Here is a 19,914-nt window from a genome sequence, read left to right as displayed (position 1 = left end):
ATTTTTCTACATTTCGGATATGCTTATACAATAGGAATATCTAGAGAAAAGTTTTAAACAATATTTTAAACTAATTTCACGTCTTCTCGCGACCGAACAATATTTAGTTTTAATCAATATCTAGACTTAATGCTGTTTTTTTCATCTCCACTTTTTTTTTTTCCTCGTGTTAGTATATATTAACCTTTGTATATTCCAAGAGTTATTTTTCTCATTGCAATTATTTTCTTTTAATGAATAAACTTCGATAATTTTCATATATTGGGTGACTAAAAAATGAATAAAGAAGATCTGCGTCTAGCAGACAGTGTAACTGCACATACAATACTTGTAAGTATAAAATATTTTTCCAAATTGACAATACTAGAAGTAAAAGTTAATACAATATCAGGTTTTGCAAACCTAATTGAAGGATTTGGAAAAATAAAGATTATTTTGCCTAGAGGAACGGAAATTCCAATTGACAATGCATTGTTATCTAATCAATAGAAAAGAATCTACTTAGTTTTAAAGAGATACGTTGCATTGGTTATCATATTGAGACTGATAAAAAGAATAATATGAAGTATCTTTATATCATATATATTGTCTCATATGAAAAATGTATATTAGAAGAGTCGTCTGCTTTAACTTCTATATTATATTATACTCATATATGAGTAATTAAAACATATGCAACAATGAACCAGAAGTTCACGAATTCAGAAATATTTACAATTTGGCATAAAAGATTAAGTCATCCAGGGTCTATAATGATGAGAAAAATTATTGATAATTCAAATGAACACCAATTGAAAAGTTAGAAGATTTTTCAATCTAATGAATTATCATGTGATGCTAGCTCTCCAGGAAAATTGATCATTAGACCGTCACCGACTAAAGTGAGGACTGAATCACCTACATTTTTAGAACGAATTCATGGTGATATATGTGGGTCTATTAACCCATCAAGTGGACATTTAGATATTTTATAGTATTAATAAACGCATCCCGCAGATGGTCACACGCGTGCTTATTATCAAGTTGAAATATTACATTTGCAAAATTACTTACTCAAATATTTAAATTAAGAGCACAATTTATTGATTATATAATTAAAATCATTCATCTTTATAATTATGAGAAATTTACATCCCAAGTTTTTTATAATTATTGTATGTCAATTGGGATAAGTGTTGAACATCCTGTAGCTCATGTTTATACACATTGATTTGACAGAATCATTCATAAAACGTGTGCAGTTAATTGCTAAACCATTGCTTATGAGAGCTAAGTTTCCTACATCTATATGGGGACATGCTATTTTGCATGCAGTGTCACTTGTACGCATTAGGTCAGTAGCTTATCATAAATATTTGTCATTACAATTAGTTTATTGTCATGAGCCAAATATTTCCCATCTGAAAATTTTGCATATACAGTATATGTTCCAATTGCTCCACCTCAATGCACTAAGATGGGTCATCAAAAAATGTTAGAAATATATATTGGATATGATTCTCCATCAATTATTAAATATCTTAACCCTTGATGGGTGATGTATTTATTGTACGATTTGTTGATTGTCATTTTAATTAGACAAAATTTCCAACATTAGGGGGATGAATTAAAAAGTTGGAAAAATAATTACATAGAATGCATCGTTATTGTCTCATTTAAATCCCCGTACAAATCAAGGTAAACTCGTAAGATAATTCATTTGCAAAATATAGCAAATCAGTTACCAGATGCATTCATAGATGCAAAGAAAGTAACTAAGTCACATATATCAATTGCAAATGTTTCATAAAAATTAATATTCCAACATAGCAAGTTGTCACTAATGAGTATGTAAGACGCCAGAAGCATGGTAGACCAGTGGATTCCAAAGATAAAAATTCTTGAAAAAGAAAATAATAAATAGTCAATAAGACTTGGTTGAGGATATAAACACCTATGAAGAAATTCTTGATAGGACTAATGAGGAATGTAAAATACCTAAAGATAATAATGAAATTTCATTAAACTATGTCATGACAGGAAAAATATGGAACTAAACTAATGTAGTTATTGACAACATTTTTATGCATAATGTTACTATTGATATTATATATGAAAATGAGGATTTTGAACCAAAATCTGTTGAAAAATGTCGACATGGAAAAGATTGGCTTCAGTGGAAATAAGCAATCGAGGTAGGATTAAACTCACTCAAAATGTCGGATTTTTGGACTAGTAATCTGAACATCAGAAGATGTCAAATCTGTAGGATACAAATGGGTATCTGTGAGAAAAGAAATGAAAATAAAGTGGTCACAAGATATAAAATAAGACTAGTTGCATAAGGTTTTTCACAAAGACCTGGTATTAATTATGAGAAGACGCATTATCTAATGGTGGATGCGATTTCATTAAGATATTTAATTGGTCTAACCATGTATGAAAAATTGGACATGCATCTTATGGATGTAGTCACAACATATTTATACGAGAATCTCACAAGGATTTAAGGTACCCGAAACATGTAAATCAAATTCCCGAGAATTGTATTCAATAAAGTTACAGAGATCGTTATATGAATCAAAACAATCAGGACGGATGTGGTAAAATTGCCTAAGTGGATATTTGTTGAAAGAAGGATATCAAAACAATCCAATATGTCCATGTGTTTTTATAAAGAGATCACAGTTAGGATTTGCTATTATAATTGTATATGTCGATGATTTAAATACAACTGGAACTCTTGAAGAGTTTTCAAAGGCAATAGAATATTTTAAGAAAGAATTTGAGATGAAATATCTCGAAAAAACAAGATTTTGTCTTGGTTTACAAATTAAATATTTAACAGATGAGTATCCGTGTTTCCATTGTACTCTTCAAGTTCACAACAAAAAAATATTTTCTTTATGTTGTTTTTTTTTCCAAATATAATAAATTGAATAAAAATATTTATAAATATAGTAAAATGTCATAGTCTATCAATGTTTATCACTAATAGATTGTGACACGTTGCTATATTTAAAATATATATATATATATATATATATATATATATATATTAACAAATTTGAATTTAAAATAATTTCCTCTTTCTTCCATTATTTCGATTTCTATTTTTTTTCCTTCTTTCCCGACGAGTTCAACAAATGTGGTGCTAGGAGTTAAATACTTTATTTTTAGAGAAGATCAAATGAAATGTGAATAACTCGTTCTCTTCTCTATTAAAATAGAAGGAATTTTGGTATGTATAGATAGGACATTATCGCGCAAGAAGTACCTATAGAAACAAATCAACCTACTATTTCATCATCGATATCAATTTTGTGAACTTTTATAAATAATTATTTTGATTGTTCAACCTATTTATTTTGTAGCTAATTGAAGGTTATTGAAAATACGTATATATAAGTAATACTTAAGTGCAATTCATGACACATTAATCTTTATTCATCTTCTTTAGTCACAAAAAAATTTCTTTATATATAATATATTTTCTTTAAATATATTTAAATTTGCCACTGATAACTTAAATTGGACATTCAGATGGGTCGCACAAAGATGGATGATCAAGATGCACTTAAGTATTTTTATACAAGTTAAAATATCACTTTGGTTCATATACTTTGAAATTTGTTCAATTTTAATCTATGAACTTTTAATTTTCTAATTTTAATATCAGTACTTTTATTCAATCTTAAACTTAGTTGCCGTTGATTTTTTTTTATAATTTTTTTGTCATTTATTATAATTTTTGTAAGCATATTTACATATTGTATTTATTTGCATGTAAATTATTATTTTTATTTAATCAATTTCGATAAAAATTAATTTTGAAAAACTAAAATTAAAATTTATTAAATGTAAATTAAAAAATTGAAAATATAGGGACTAAAATTAAATAAACTTTAAAGTATAAAGATCAAAATGATATCTATACATACACACGTACATATATACATGCATACATATATATATATACACATCATACATATATACATACATATGTATATACGTATATAGAAGAAAATTATTTTAAATGACAAAACTATTAAAAATATTTACAAATAATAACAAAATATTATCGTCTATCACAATGTATCACAGTTTATAACAGATAGACAATAAAATTTTACTCTCTCAAACTTTAAAGTAGAGCAAATACCTCATCAATAAAAACGATGCAATTAAGTCCTGATGTTATAACTTCTTTTGTGGGAGTTAAAAATGCAGTGATTACAATGAACGAAAAAAAAAAAACATTGGCACAGTTTAAGATTTACAATGAAATCCAATATTGTTGGAACTATAACACTTAACAAATGGTTTTATTTTATTTTATTTTATTTTTTTGGAAGAAATTACAAAAATTGTTTTGATTATACCTAACCATCAACGAAGTCCTATAATTTTGTAAACACGAAGAAACAATCTCTTTTTTGAAGTATACTTACATAATTGCTCAGTTTTAAAATTTTGAGATGTGATAATATAATAAAAACGAGTCTGTTGTAAATATGAGCTTAATTCAACTAGTTAACATGTATATGCTATTGACTTAGATGTCAAAAGATTTAGTCTACCGACCTCCATATGTTGTATTGAACTAAAATGAAATCCATATACATTCAACATTTGGTTATTACGTCTATCCTATGCATAACTTTGTTGATTAGTCATAAAATTTAAATTTATATCTATTGGATCAATTAACTCTAAAAAGTTTTGAATTTATCATGGATGTACTAGATTCAAAATTGAAACTTGACATATTAGATGCAATATTTGAAGCTTAAATTTAGGGAAAATTATCTTCTCGATCTTTAAGTTTTGAAGAATTGTGTTTGGTCTATGAGTTTTAAAAATGTACTTTTTTAGTCCAGGCTTATAAGGATACCCATTTGGTTTATGAGTTTTGAAAAGGTACATTTTTAGTTACTGAGTTTTTAAAAACACGTTTAAAAAGTATTTCATATAATTTTAAACTATTATTCTGAATAATTATATTACTTTTTAAATTAAAAGGATAATTTTAAAAATCACATCCTCTCTAGAACTATTTCTTCCCTAATTTTAAATATCATATAATTATTTTTAAACAATCAAACAAAAAATAATTCAATGATTTTTAAACCTATTTTTATAAACTTAAAAATTAAAAAAAATATATTTTGAAAACTCAATAATTAAATAAATCTATTTTTATAAATTTGGAGATTAAGAATGTATATTTTTAAAATTCAAGAATCAAACACATATTCTTCCAAACTTCAAAATTAAAAAGTTAAATCTCTTTAAATTTACAAGTGGAGAACTAAACTTGTAATTTTTTTCTTTTAAAAATATTTTCCCCCAAAATAAAATGGAAAATGGAGGAGTAATAAAATAGGATATTTAATGTTAAAGAAATGAACAAGCACAGTAGAGTAGTAGAGATGACGCAGACATTCATTTTTACCGTTAATTTGTTCTTTTCCGTTAACTGCGCACGTTAGAAAATTAGATGCAAATGGCAGTCCATCAAAATCCCTCTTCTGTCTCTCTCTACTTCTCTGCTTTGTCACGCATCCTTCCGAAAATGAAAAAAAAAACTCCAAATCATCAAACCCATCAATTTTGTTCTCTGTAAAAAACCCCCAAAAAATCCAAATTTCAAGAGAAAAAAGCTTCCCCCGAGTACTCTTCAGTCTCAGTCACTTTGTCAGGGTAGAAGAGCAAGAAGAAGAAGAACTTCCCACAACACCCTTTTCGTCTTTTTCGATTTCATTCTCTGATTCATTCATTATTTCATTCACTCATAGCTTCAGCTTTTCTGGGTTTCGTTTCGTTTCGTTTCGTTTCCTTTCCCTTTTCGGTGATGTTACTACTCCGCTTTGGTCATTGTTCTTTGTTGGAACCAACAATTTGCACTTCGCTTTTGCATCGTCTCTGCTTCTGCTTCTTACCTACGCTCATTTCGGGAATGGTTTCTTCGGCGTTTTGATCCAAATCTAACAGATCTGACGCGTCGGTGATGTCGGTACCTGCGGCTTCCGTTACCGCAGGTATGTTTATTTTAGCTTTCTCTCTGCGTTTTCTATCTGGGTTTGATGGGGTTTGAGTGGTTTTTCGTTGTGACATTTGATTGCTGTTAATGTGAAGATTGGGATTTGGTAGAGGTGAAAAGGAGATTGAGGATTTTGAATCTTATGTGATTTGTTAAGCTATGGAAAAAAACGTCGGTGGGATTTTGATGAAATGAAATGCTTTAGTTGGAAATCAGGAAATTAGTGATGCGGAATTCATTCACCTTTATTGAGTTGCTGTGCTTGATTGAGGATCAGGCTGGCTTTCGCATTTTCTTGAGTTATTGTTGTGATATCAAGCTTGCCGACACCTTCTTTACTTGACCTTTGTTCGACTTTGGTCCATTTCTGTAATTTTCAAGTGAGCCATTGTGGTATGAGGATGGCAAATTGTTGTGTTGTTTATCTTATCCTATTCAAGTGGCAAAGACTCTATGAACATTAATTGCCGAGTGTTCTCTAGAAATAATGGATGTGTGGATTCTGGTACTGAAACCTTTCCTGGAATTTAGGGGTGCAGCAAACAAGAATTCATGGGAAAGGGCAAACGATTTTAAATATTTGTATTATTTCCATAATGTTGATAATTTCGTAAAAATATTAGAGATAGAAATTTGAAACCTATCCCTTTTATATAAGTTTTGAAATTTAATTTAAGACGATCCAAAAGGAGGACTCCTTTTGCTCTGCCCCTACTGGTAATGAATCTGTGAGCTATATGAAACATGCCTTTGTGGGATCAAAGGGAATTTTAGAATGCATGGTCAGATAGCTGCTATACATAACTTCCTTTAGTAACTTTCCCAAGCCCCTTTAGAAGACTAAGGTGGCATACTTAGAAGGACATACTGTATTATTTATGCCAATACATTTTTTCAGTGTACGAAACCTTGATTTGGAGGTTACAATGCAGGTATATTGGAACAGGTCTCTTACCGGTTTCCTAAACAGTTGATTTTATTGTGGTTTGTGATTTCCGTAACCAATGCCGATGTCCCCGGCGTACCACCGGCACCTTTGGTTGCACCTGCTAGTCGCGATATGCCTCTACCTGCGAAATTGCCTCTTCACCAACACCATAACCGAAAATATATGTCACCACAGAGTGCGCCAGAAGCTGGACTAGCACCCTCATCTCCTCCTTACTATGGGCACCTTATCACTTCTGGTCACCCACCCACAAGTTCAAATTTTTCCAAACCACTGATGAAGAGTGGATCAGCTCCTCCTGATGGTAGGCTTGAAAACATCGCTCCCATACAGTCCAGTGCTGGTGCTATTCCCTCTGGCTTACCTCAACCACCGCTTTCCCCTATTGCAGCAGGTAAGTCGTATACTGATTTTATTTCTTCCTTTTTCTCCGGATATTTCTTTCTTGCAGTCGTCTTTGAATTAAAAGTGTGCTACTTTGGTTAATTTTATTTGTTGACAAGTACACTTATTTGAGGGCTGCTCCTGGTTTTGTTGTTAATCAATTAGCAGACTGTTGCAAACCTGACATGGTGCTAAAACGAGGAAGTGATGATGACTGCCATTGTGTCTATCCCATAAAAATTGATCTCCTCCTCTTGAACGTATCACAGAATCCTAACTGGAAACTTTTTCTTGAAGAGTTAGCTTCTGAACTTGGTTTACGAGTCTCTCAGATTGAGCTGATAAACTTTTATGTACTTAGTTTATCGAGGTTAAATATCTCAATGGACATTACTCCCCATGCTGGGATCAGCTTTTCTGCAGTTGATGCATCTGCAATAAACTCTTCACTTACATTGCATAAAGTTCGTCTGGACCCTACACTAGTTGGTGATTACAATCTTCTCAATATTACCTGGTTTAAGCCTCCACCTCCTTCTCAAGGTACATCCAATATTTCAAACAATTATTCAACTGTGCACGCTGCTAATGACATTAGTATTGTAGCTATAGGTTGTATAGAACACGTTTTTCGATAACTTATGTCTTGTTTAGAATTTGATTTGCAGTGAACTATATTGTAGATTTGAGAATTAGTACTATGCACTTTGTTTTTGGGAGACTACCTAGATGTGTATTTGTTGTGTTCCATAGTATGTATCTTTGAATGCACGCCAGTGGAAGTTGATATTTTTACTCAATCTTTTGGTCCTGACAGCTTATTCTGTACAAAGTTAAATTCCGTCAACAGTTCTTAATTCAAATTCAAGCTTTAAAAAAAAAAAAAAACAGCTCTGAATGCTATTGTAGTACACTAAGACTATAACTTAGTAATGTATGAATATTTATAAATTTTGTACACAGACTATAAATTAGTAAACAGTAACGTATGAATACTTATAAAAAAAAGAATAATGCATGGATAATTGAGGAATTATGGTACCCTCTGCTTGCAGTTGTGTTGCTTTTGAGGATATGAATGTTGTTGTGTATTCTTTTAAGCCTGTAGCTGACTTGAGTATTTACAGTAGGTTTCAAGTTATTGTGTTACTATATTTTCATTTGTTCTACAGCTCCTATAGCTTCTGCATCACCTGCAGCAGCTCCTGAATATCATTTTCCAGCTTCAACATCACTGAGTTCTCCTAGTAAAGCACACCGTTCTAATATGACACTTATTCTTGGTGTTGGCGCTGGTTTTTTGTTCATTGCCATTCTATTTGTGTTGATAATTTGCTTATGCACATCTCATCGTGGGAAGACTGAAGCACCTCCATTAATAACTGGTACGTGTGTAAAATTATGAATGATCGTGCCCTTAATTTCTTTCCTTTCTGTAAAGTTTATACCTAGCTTTTGAAAAATATCTCCGCCACCAACTTGAACCTACGGACAATTAAAGCTACTCTTTTTTGTGATGGAGTATGGAACATATTATCCATTAGATTTTTTGTCTATAAGGTCAATAGGAATTGCCAAATACAAGAGAAAATTTAAGTGCCTATGAAGCACTGGTCACACAACGTAAGCTTAAATGAGTTAAGCTGTGGTTTTGACAACATCAGATAAGATTTTTACTCCTCTATCCTCAAAAAACTAATACATGGTTTTGAAATCTATACAGTGTGAGTAGATACTGCCGATATCATTGTTTCTACAATCTCCACATAATTTTATATCATTTCTTCTTCTATGTCAACCCTATGTTTACCCATTCTTCTAACATCTCAGAAAAACCAAGGGTTGAGGACAAAGTGCCTGTGGCAGGATCTTTCCCTCATCCATCAAGTATGAGATTTCTAACTTATGAAGAGCTTAAAGAAGCAACTAATAACTTCGAAGCAGCCAGCATTCTTGGGGAGGGCGGGTTTGGCAAGGTTTTTAAGGGTGTCTTAAGTGACGGCACAGCTGTTGCAATCAAGAGGCTTACAAGTGGAGGGCAACAAGGCGACAAGGAGTTTTTGGTTGAGGTGGAGATGCTTAGCCGGTTGCATCATCGAAATCTCGTTAAACTTGTTGGCTACTACAGCAATCGTGACTCTTCACAAAACCTGTTATGCTATGAACTTGTTCCAAATGGAAGCTTGGAGGCCTGGCTCCATGGTATCCATTTACCTCCTTTTACTGAGTGGACTAGTATTTTGAGAACCTTTAAATGAAGGCAATTTACATTGAGCTTAAAGATTTTTAGAACAATATATTGACAAGCTAATTCTTTTCCCAGGTCCTTTGGGTGTTAATTGTCCTTTGGATTGGGACACCAGGATGAAAATTGCACTGGATGCTGCCCGAGGGCTTGCTTACCTTCACGAAGATTCACAACCTTGTGTCATACACAGAGACTTTAAGGCCTCAAATATATTGCTAGAGAACAATTTCCATGCCAAAGTTGCCGACTTTGGTCTTGCTAAACAAGCTCCGGAAGGCAGAGCCAATTACCTTTCTACTCGTGTGATGGGCACATTTGGGTTCGTCTCATTCCCCTTCTCAAAGTAGTCTATTCTTATATATTGAATTTTGGGATTTGATGGAATACAATTCCCTTGCAGATATGTCGCCCCTGAGTATGCAATGACTGGCCATCTACTTGTTAAAAGTGATGTTTATAGCTATGGAGTTGTACTTCTCGAGTTGCTCACCGGAAGGAAACCTGTAGATATGTCACAACCATCGGGACAGGAGAACCTGGTCACATGGGTGCGTTTTCATCGAGCAATTCCCATTCTTCTCATCGTTTGATATTGATAAATGTGCTACCTGCTGTGTCTTTCTGGTTTAATCTTTGCAAGGTTGGTGTATATTTATAAATATATGTATTCTGGTGTAAGCTTAGATGCGTGGGTTTTATTCGTTTCAGGCGAGGCCAATTTTGAGAGACAAGGATCGGTTAGAAGAACTTGCTGATCCACGACTTGGAGGAAAGTATCCGAAGGAAGATTTTGTGCGGGTATGTACCATTGCTGCAGCCTGTGTTGCTCCGGAGGCTGGCCAACGTCCAACTATGGGTGAAGTTGTACAGTCTCTTAAAATGGTGCAGCGTGTAACAGAATACCAAGACTCCATGGTACCATCCTCCAATAACCGAACCAATCTTAGACAGTCGTCCACAACTTTTGAGTCCGATGGATCCTCTTCAATGTTCTCTTCTGGTCCTTACTCTGGTTTAAGTGCTTTTGACAATGACAATGTATCTCGAACAGCAATTTTCTCTGAAGATCTACATGAGGGACGATGAGAGTCTTTCAAAGCAAGGTAACTAGGAATCTCCCGGCGAGTTGGTAGAATCCCCCGCCATCTCTACCCCACCTTTTTTTTTTGGTTTGGCATCCTATTTAGAGAGAGGGTGAAGCTGGAGGATTTTAGGTAACGTTGAAAGTATGTGGTGGTGTGATCTTTTTGGGGACTTTGTAATGGTGATTGGTGGGAGAAGGAAGGGGTGTTAATTTCTTCAGACTTCCTGCTCATTGTGGAGAACTGCTGTTTCAATTTTTCCATGGCAGTGTTGTTTATTCTCAATGTGGTGCATAGATTTTGTAAATATATGTTCTTGTAGCCTGTTCAATGGGGAATGGCCCTGAAAGGATTTTTGTTAATGATTCCTCCTCTTGGCTTTAAATTTACTCTTTGAATGAAAATTTATGCCACAATTTGCGCTAAATGGCTTCGACTAAAATGCCAAATCCAAATATAGTTCAGCTGTTTAATACATTATAATATTAATTTTGGTCAATTGGTTAGAGGTTTGAACATTTGTTCTCACATCATTGCACTTTGTGAAGAAAAGAAAAAGAAAAATCATAATTTGACTCTAGAATTTTCATGTTACATCGATTCACTATGCTCTCTTGATTTCATCAAATTGGATCTTAGATTTAGTTAAATATTGCACTACAATTGATTCAATTTCAGCTAATTTACCTGCAAATTCTTTTACAAATTACATCTATATCGATAGGGATTTATGTATATATGTATTTCTCTCTCCTCCATGCTTACTTCTCTCTCCCATGCATATGTTCTCTCTCCCCCAATAATATATTTCATATATTCTCTCCTCATAATTCACACTCATTTCTTCCTCTTCCCTCTATTTTCTCCTTCCCTCCTCTCTTTTCTCCTTTTGACGCAGTAGATGATAGCGTGGGACAAAATGATGGCTCGACATGAGGTGACACGAACGATTTGGGACAAATCGATGGATAAAGATGGAGGGTTACGTATTATAAACCCCATATGAAGATGGACTTTATTTTTTCCTATTTTTTATATATACTGTGATATATATACTTTTTAAATTTTTTTTTTTTTTGTAGGAAATTTAATATATATTGTGGTATATGCATTCGTTTATTTGATATAAATGAGTGTTTTTTTTTAACTTAGACTTATAGTATTATGATATATATATACTGTAGTATAAATGAAATTTATGTACTGTAGTATAATTCATTTATTGGTTTATACTGTGATTTATGTCAAGTATTGAGTCAATCTCTAATTATAAACGGTATATATTTCATATATTGTTTAGAATATTTTCAAATACCTAACAAAATGCTCTAAGGTATATTTAAAATAATTATGAATCCGTCAAAATGTTCTAAGGTATATTTAAAATAACCATTAATTCCTAAAAAAAAATCCAATAAATTAATATGTACAAATAAACAACAGAATATATTACATGTACAAGTGAACAAACAATAAAATATTTCACATAATAACAAAAATCAACATGAAAAACGAAATGGAAAATAAAATCATATTAAATGTCATTTTCTCTCTCCAAATGAAAACGGAAAAAAATATTTCAAATGCATTTTATCTCTACAATCGAAAAAGAGAAAAAAATCTTAATAAATACATTTTATCTCTCCATAATAAATGCATTATATGGTGATTTATGTCAATGATTGAATTTATATATTGTGGTATATTTTATATATTGGTTAGAATATTTTCAAATTCCTAACAAAATGTTCTGAGGTATATTTTAAATAACCATGAATCTGCAGAAAAAACTGGTAAAACCAATAAAAATAGAAAAAAGATTCAATAAATGTATTTCCTCTCTCCAATTAAATTAAATAAAGAAAAAAATCACAATAAATAAATGCATTTTCTCTCCCCATTTGAAAATATAAAAAAAATCATATTAAATAAACATTCTCTCTTCATAATAAATGCAGTTTCTCTCTCCATCATTAAGAAAGTCTTGAAAATAGGAAAATATATATAAAAATCGGGAATAAAAATAATAAAAGGATAAATTTGTCCAAAAATAATATTAAAAGTCTTTCTAGAAAAAATTCAAATTTAAAGACATTTTTAAAATATAGGACCTAAAGATATTTTTTATGTAAAAATCCCATATCGATATCTAATATTAGTATTCACGGTTGGGGGTCTAACAACTTCCTCGGGCCTCGCAATTTCCAAGTTAAAATCTAGAAATTATAATTTCATGGGCTCAAAATAATACACAATTGGCCTCAAATTTTGGCGTATTCTTTTATAAAATAAAACATTTTCGATAAATAAATATGTTAAATTAGGTATAATATACATATCTATTATTAGTGTCTATTGGCCATGTGTCACTTATCCATTACTCCATGTGTTGTCCACGTGTCTCAATATTACACACTATTAGTACCCATGTAATCCACCTCATACTTATCAAATTATCTATAAATAGTGACATTTGGTGAGTTTTGAAAGATACATAAGATGAGAGAAAGTGAAGAAATATATCCATTCTTTGTTGTTTTATTTACTTTTTGTTATTTATTTATGTTATATATTTATACATTATATTATATTTATGTTATTAGATATTAATATTATATTATATTTGTCTATAACCCTGTTCTCGTTGTATGTCGTTGTGTTCCTCAAATTTACAACACGTTATCAGCACGAGCTCCTATTGTTTTTTCTGCTAAAGGTAGGTTCTAAAAGTATGTCGGTTTTTCCTCTTCGTTATAATTAATAAATTTAATGTTATTTTGCTTATTTAATATCTATTAAATTTCTAATATAAATACAATATTTTATGATAGTGCTGCCATGACAAATCTCACAAAATTAAAATTTTTCGCTTTTGATATTAACGACAATAATTATTTGTCATGGTACTCGATGTCGAAATCCACCTGGATGCAATGAATCTTGGAGAGACTATTAAAGAAGAAAATACAACATCCAGTTAGGACAAAGCAAAATCTATGATTTTTCTTCGTCATCATCTTCATGAAGGATTGAAAATGGAGTATCTTACAATAAAAGATCTCTGTATCTTGTGGAAAAATTTGAAAGAGAGGTACGATCATAGAAAAATAGTTATTCTTTCTAAAGCTATGAGTGGATGTACTTGATACTACAAGATTTCAAATCAGTAAGTAATTACAACTTCACATTATTTAAAATCAATTCAAATATGTTGTTATATGGAGAGGAAATTATTGATGCTGATATGTTAGAGAAGACATTTTCTACATCTCATGTCTCGAATATACACATATAGCAGCAATATTGAGAGAAAGATTTTAAACGATATTCTAAACTAATTTCATGTCTTATCGTGGCCGAACAAAATAACGAGTTATTAATGAAAAATCATGAATCTCGACCAACTGGGACGACACCATTCCTTGAAGTGCATAATGCTATGAATTTTAATAATAATCGTGGTTGAGTCGTGATAGTGCTAGAAAAAGAAACAAATTTTCCTAGTGGTCATTCTAATAATTCAAATTTCAAAATAACCACACAAAATGATGATCACAAAGAAAAAGCTCCACAAGATAAGAGTTCAAAAAGTGTTAAAAATAAATGCTTCCGATATGGAATGACTGAGCATTGGTCACGTAGCTGTCGTATGTCAAAACACTTAGTTGATCTTTATCAAGCATCCCTAAAGGAAAAAGATGAAAATATGGAAGCAAATTTTGCAAACTAGGATAATGATATATTTGACCCAATCCCAAATGATTAATTTGGATGTGGCGAAAATGATTGATTTGGATGTGGCGAATTTCTTTGAATCTCTTGAAGAAAAAATCAACAAAATTGATGGAACATCAAGTGTTTTTTTTTTACTTTATAAATATCCAGACTTAATGTTGTTTTTTTTAAAAAATATATCTTCATGTTTTTTTTTAAAAAATAAATATTAACTTTTGTATATTCATAGTATTATTTTTCTTATTGTAATTATTTTCTTTTAATGAAGAAATTTGAATCATTTTCATTTTTTGGGTGACTAAAAAAGGAGTAAAGAAGATTTATGTCTGACAGATAGTGCAACTACACATACACTACTTACAAGTAGAAAATATTTTTTCAAATTGATAATGCTGGAAGAAAAAGTCAATAAACCTAATTGAAGGGTTTTGAAAAGAAAATATTATTTTGCCTAGAGGAACAAAATTTACAATTGACAATACAATGTTCTCTAGTCAATTAAAGAGAAATCTACTTAGTTTCAAAGATATTTGTTGCAATGGTTATCATATTGAAACTGATAGAAAGAATAATATGAAGTATCTTTATATCATATCTACTGTCTCATATGAAAAACGTATACTGGAAGAGCTATCTACTTTATCTTCTAGATTATATTATACTCATATATGAGTAATTAAAACATATGTAACAATAAACTTGAAGTTCATGAATCCAAACATATTTACAATTTGACATCATAGATTAGGTCATCCAGGGTCTATAATGATGAGAAAAATGATTGAGAATTCAAATACATATCAATTGAAGAGTGTAATGGAGAATTATGAATATGTTGAAATGTTTGATTCGTTGATCGTTCGTGTATGGTCAAACAACTGGTGATGTTGCTGACATCGTATGCGCTTTGTAATAATAGTAATATACGATACTACGTCTAAATGATGCATGCGGTGATGCTTAGATGCTTTCGTAATATGCGTTCGTATAGTGTGCGCTTGTCATAAGTTTTCTTACGCTTGAACCAAGTATATTTCCAACGCAAATTTTTCAGAGTGATTGAGGTCGAACACGGGGATTGCGGTGATTAATACGATACTAATGTGGTATATGCGACCGGAAAACAAAATAATAATGAATTGGTTTGAGAAAAGTAAAGTGCGGTAAAAGTAAAATGCGATAAAGAATAGAATGCGATGAAAAGTAAAGTGCGATAATAGATTGTGGTGATAAATAAAGTGCAGTAATAAAGTAGAATGTGGTAAAAAATAAATGAATAAACAATTAAATATACAAAGTGAGGACTGGCTGTGAAGATGTGCAATATCTGATGAATGCGGTGGCAAGTCTTGTGAAATGAGTCAGAAAGAGAATGAGTTGAGGGAAAGGACATCGCAAGTTCGTCAATCTTGTTGAGAACGCAACTAAGGTTTCGCTTTCCCTTGGCTTACACCTTTCAGTGATCGACCGGTTCCCATATGTCTATGACGAAACAGGGATGAACGTGGTGAACACAAGGTTGTTTCCATCTCTAGAAATAATTCTCGCTTTAGTTAACACATTCTTCCAACCTTCTTTCGAAAGGCGGAATAACATCTTCATTTCTGCTCTCACAGGTGAAGATACCGTTGAGCACACGTTAGCTAAACTCAACCGATTTCTTCAACAAAGATTAACTTATTCGCTTAATCCTTTCCCTTTATCTTGGGGGATTAGTTACACATGGTAAAAGAAATAGATGATGAATGTATGATGAAGAACAGAGATATGATGATGAATACGATAATGACATTGAAATCTAAAGATAAGCATTTGTTACAGATAGTGAATGAAAGATTAGAGATGAACACAGTAGACGAATAGAAAATGAGAACAAATATGGAAAGAGTGTCAATGTCTTGACACGGATCCCGATCAGAGACGATTTGTTTGTCGGTTTGTGGTAGGAATGGAATGGAGAACTTCCCTCTCAGGCTTATTTTCCAGGTAGAAGTGATATTTTGCACAGAGCTTCTTCTTCGGGAATAGGAATGAATTGCTTACTCCAGAGACTTACCTTTCGGTCTTGTCTCGTCTTTCTCACCGGATTTTCTCTAAGTTGTCTCTTCAGACCAGCTTCATTTCTTTGAATTTGATGTAGCTATTTATAGACCTTGGCATCTTCTGCATCAGTGGTCCCGCTCTGAAAAGCTGATTTTTCCTGCCATGGATTGGTGGAAACGTCTGCTCTGCTCCATATTTAATTTGTCAAAATCGTACAATAGAAAAGCTATACAATGTCAGAAGTCCTTGCGAATGCGTCGCTCTTTACATCTACGATCGATCGTCGCATGCGGTGTAATTGTTTTGATCGTTTTATTGATTTTTGCATGCGGTACAAATGCGTTGATCATTTTCGTTCTCGATTGACCGCCGCATGCAATGCGAATGCATTGTTCTTTTTGTCCTCGAGCGATTGTCGTATGTGGTGACCTGTTTCATTTTGCCATCGCAATGGGGTTAGTGGGCGTGCTTACGACATTTTACAATTTTTGCGTTTCTAAGCCAATTTCTATACGGTTGATGCAGCTTTTACCTTCTTTTTGCCGCATAATCTAAATAAAACGGTATAAATAACTTGTATTTCTACAACTTAGCACATCCCAAAATTTAGATATATGCTTGTCCTCAAGCATATCCTCGATTAAGGCAATTCAGCTTAATTTCTATCCTAACTTTGCGTCGATCGGCTACTCCGAATGCTCCACCTCTACATAATTTCTCAAACCTACAAGTTCCTTCTATCCTCTGATCATTTCTTCAATATGCTCTACTTTATTCTTATCTAAGACAAACCTCTGCCCAAAGTTCTCTTCTTGTTTTAAAAAGAATGTTTTACCTATTCTTGTAAAAAAAACGAAGTGCGCCTTTTATGCGGTGGCCTGGTTTGCATCATCCTATAGAGAACGTTGATCATGGTTACACCCTTCATTTTGGCTTGCTGCCACGATTGTCATGCGAGCATCCAACTTCAGTTGTGTACTAAGCTCAACTTCAATTCTTGATCCTTAGCCAAGTTTTACTTTTGCTGGTTAGTGGAGTTGTCTCTTTTATTCTTATTTTTTCTCTCTCTCTCTCTTTTTTTCTTGCGTCGATCATGGTAACCTATCTTCGTTTTGGCTTGCTCCCACGGGTGTCATGCGAATATCCAACTACGAGTAGATTTCTTTCACGACTTAACTCTTATCAGGTTGGGATTTTCCTTTGTGCTGCAGCGAAGGTTTTTTTTTGATGAACGCATTTGTCTGATATGACCGCATCTACTCAGACCTTCCCCACCCCCAAATTTAGAGATGCGCAAGGTCCTCGTTGCATTGTTTTGGACAGAAAAGACAAAACACTTAGTTAAAATTTTGAAAAGAAGGTTTGAGCAGAGTCTTGTAATAGAGAAGGTAAAGTAGAGCTATTGCGATGAATTGTCTAAGTGTTAGGTAGAAATTGCAATGTATAAAGAAATTTCGTTGAGGTTACGCATAATACTCATCATGGCAGCGCAAATAAATATCGCAAAATAAAATAAAAGAATTACTGCAATAAATTGACAAATGATGATAAAAATAAAGAGGCCAACGCATATGGAAAGAATAATTACTTAGTTGTATAAAAATTGACTAAGTACACAAAAAATTATAATTATCACAAACACAAAATTATAAGCTTGTACAGAAGAATACAAAGTATAGCTATCTATAAAAAAATATGAATAACCACAAAAAGAATGCAAAATTGTGGAGAATGTGGTACATCCCCAAATTTAGATTTGTGGCGGGGGATCTTGGTGAGGAGGGTGTTATGGAGGAGCTCTTTGCGGTGCTTCTTTAAATTGCAGAGGCTGCTGCAGATGTTAAGGCACCATGAGACCATGTAAATAGGCAGTTAAGAAATTGAAGTACTCATGGTTGCGTTCAACCTTCTGTCTTTGATTTAGGTGAATGGTGAAAATGTTGCATTGAATATTGACCATCGCCTGTCACAGCTCTGCGTTGCTCTTTCGCAACTCCGTTAATGAATGGTGGAAGAAGGATAGTTCTTGAAATAAGAAGGCTCGCATATCTTCTAAGGCAGCAGCAAGGGATGCAGTGGAGGGTTGCGTTGTCGATATTTCACCAACGTCGATTTGGGGTTGAGCGGAAGGGCTTGCTCCCAAACCGTGTGGGTCATCAACATACGACGATGTTAGCGGTGAAAAGTGGGGTGGAGATGGATGGCGGGTGGACGCTGCTGGAGATGCGGGGTTGGAGTCGGGGGCAAGGATGAGCTTGGTGAATTGTTCGGGAAGAGGGGAAAAGGGTTCCTTTGTTGGGCTTGGTGGACGAATGACTAAGGGTAAAGGGTCCAAGGGTAGATTAGTTTGCTTCTGTGGTGAACTTCCTTGGATGATTTCCTTCCTTTTGTCATTACGACACTACTTCTTTGGTCTTGGTGGTTGCGGCGCATTTAAATCAACGAGGGCCCATTTTGTTGGAAGCTCGGGGCAATGCGGTGAATCCTTGAGAAGCATTCTCAGGATTTTGGTGTTGATGACGCCGTGCACTTCTGGCATCGGCTCTTCGTCAATGCCCTCGCCCACAGATAGGCATAGGCTCGAAATTGTCCATGGGAGGAAGTACTGAGCTCTCACACGGCCAACACAACCTCGAATTTGCTTCGCAATGAGCTGACCCACATTAATCGGAATGCTGCGTGCTATGTAATATGTGGCCATAACTCGATCCCTTGAAATGGTTTTGTCATGCGATGTTGGGATGAGTCGCCTTTTTACCAAATAGACCCAAAGGCGCACTTCTGATAGCAGCCGGTTGGAGGCGAGGGTTTTTATGCATGTTAAGGACACCGTCCACTTGGTGCCCGGTTACGTTAATACTCTCAGCGCCTCCTCCATATGATCTTTTGTAGAATCATTAATCAGTTTGTTACTCGGTGCTTCAGAGAAATTCTTCAACTGATAGAGCTGATTGATGTCCTCTATGCTGAACGACACTACCCTCCCTTCGACAATCACCGCATCTTCGGTATCGTGGAGCTGGCCATGGTAGAAGGCCCTCACTGCCGATGGAATCACGATGGATAGACACTGGCAAAAAGCTTCCCACCTGTGTTCCACCACAACACTGATGATGAGATTCGATAGTGGCATGGACGTAGGAAAGGAGCCCATTTCCATCCATAGATCATCATTTTCCTTTTTGGTTGTTGAGGGCCTTCTCGTCGACGCAAGCTTGCTGCTTTCCACTTTTGCTTTACCCTTTTCCTGAGCAGATGCAAGGCGGGATTTTTGTCTTTGGGTGCGTTCTCGTGCCTTGCGTTGCTCTTCTTTTTCCTTTTCCCACTCTTCCACTTCTTTTCTTTTCCGCTCTCTAACGCGCTAAATACTTGCTTTGCTGCGTCTCTCTTTTTCCTTCTTTTCTTTATTCTCCGCCTCTTCTTCTTCTCTCATTTCTTTTTCAAATTGCTC

At 33.6% G+C, this 19,914-nt stretch overlaps 1 protein-coding gene across 2 annotated transcripts; it reads left to right on the top strand.

Moving 5' to 3' along the window:
- The first annotated feature begins 5,515 nt into the window (after nucleotides 1-5,515).
- Nucleotides 5,516-11,112, top strand: LOC120091051 (Protein kinase superfamily protein). Of its 2 annotated transcripts, none has more exons than XM_039048855.2 (8): nucleotides 5,516-6,020; nucleotides 6,955-7,365; nucleotides 7,524-7,898; nucleotides 8,528-8,740; nucleotides 9,186-9,557; nucleotides 9,679-9,922; nucleotides 10,004-10,151; nucleotides 10,312-11,112. In XM_039048855.2, exons 1-8 carry the CDS (start codon nucleotides 5,990-5,992, stop codon nucleotides 10,687-10,689), a joined length of 2,172 nt encoding a protein of 723 aa, XP_038904783.1. In that variant the 5' UTR covers nucleotides 5,516-5,989; the 3' UTR covers nucleotides 10,690-11,112. The 2 variants fall into 2 exon arrangements, with proteins under 2 accessions (XP_038904783.1, XP_038904782.1); XM_039048854.2 differs by having other exon boundaries at nucleotides 5,531-6,020; nucleotides 7,521-7,898.
- The last annotated feature ends 8,802 nt before the right edge of the window (nucleotides 11,113-19,914 follow it).

Source organism: Benincasa hispida, chromosome 11, assembly GCF_027475165.1.
Source record: "Benincasa hispida cultivar pf3 chromosome 11, pf3_genome.v1.1, whole genome shotgun sequence".
Classification (NCBI taxonomy): Eukaryota; Viridiplantae; Streptophyta; class Magnoliopsida; order Cucurbitales; family Cucurbitaceae; genus Benincasa; species Benincasa hispida.
This window is presented reverse-complemented; position numbering and strand designations above follow the sequence as displayed.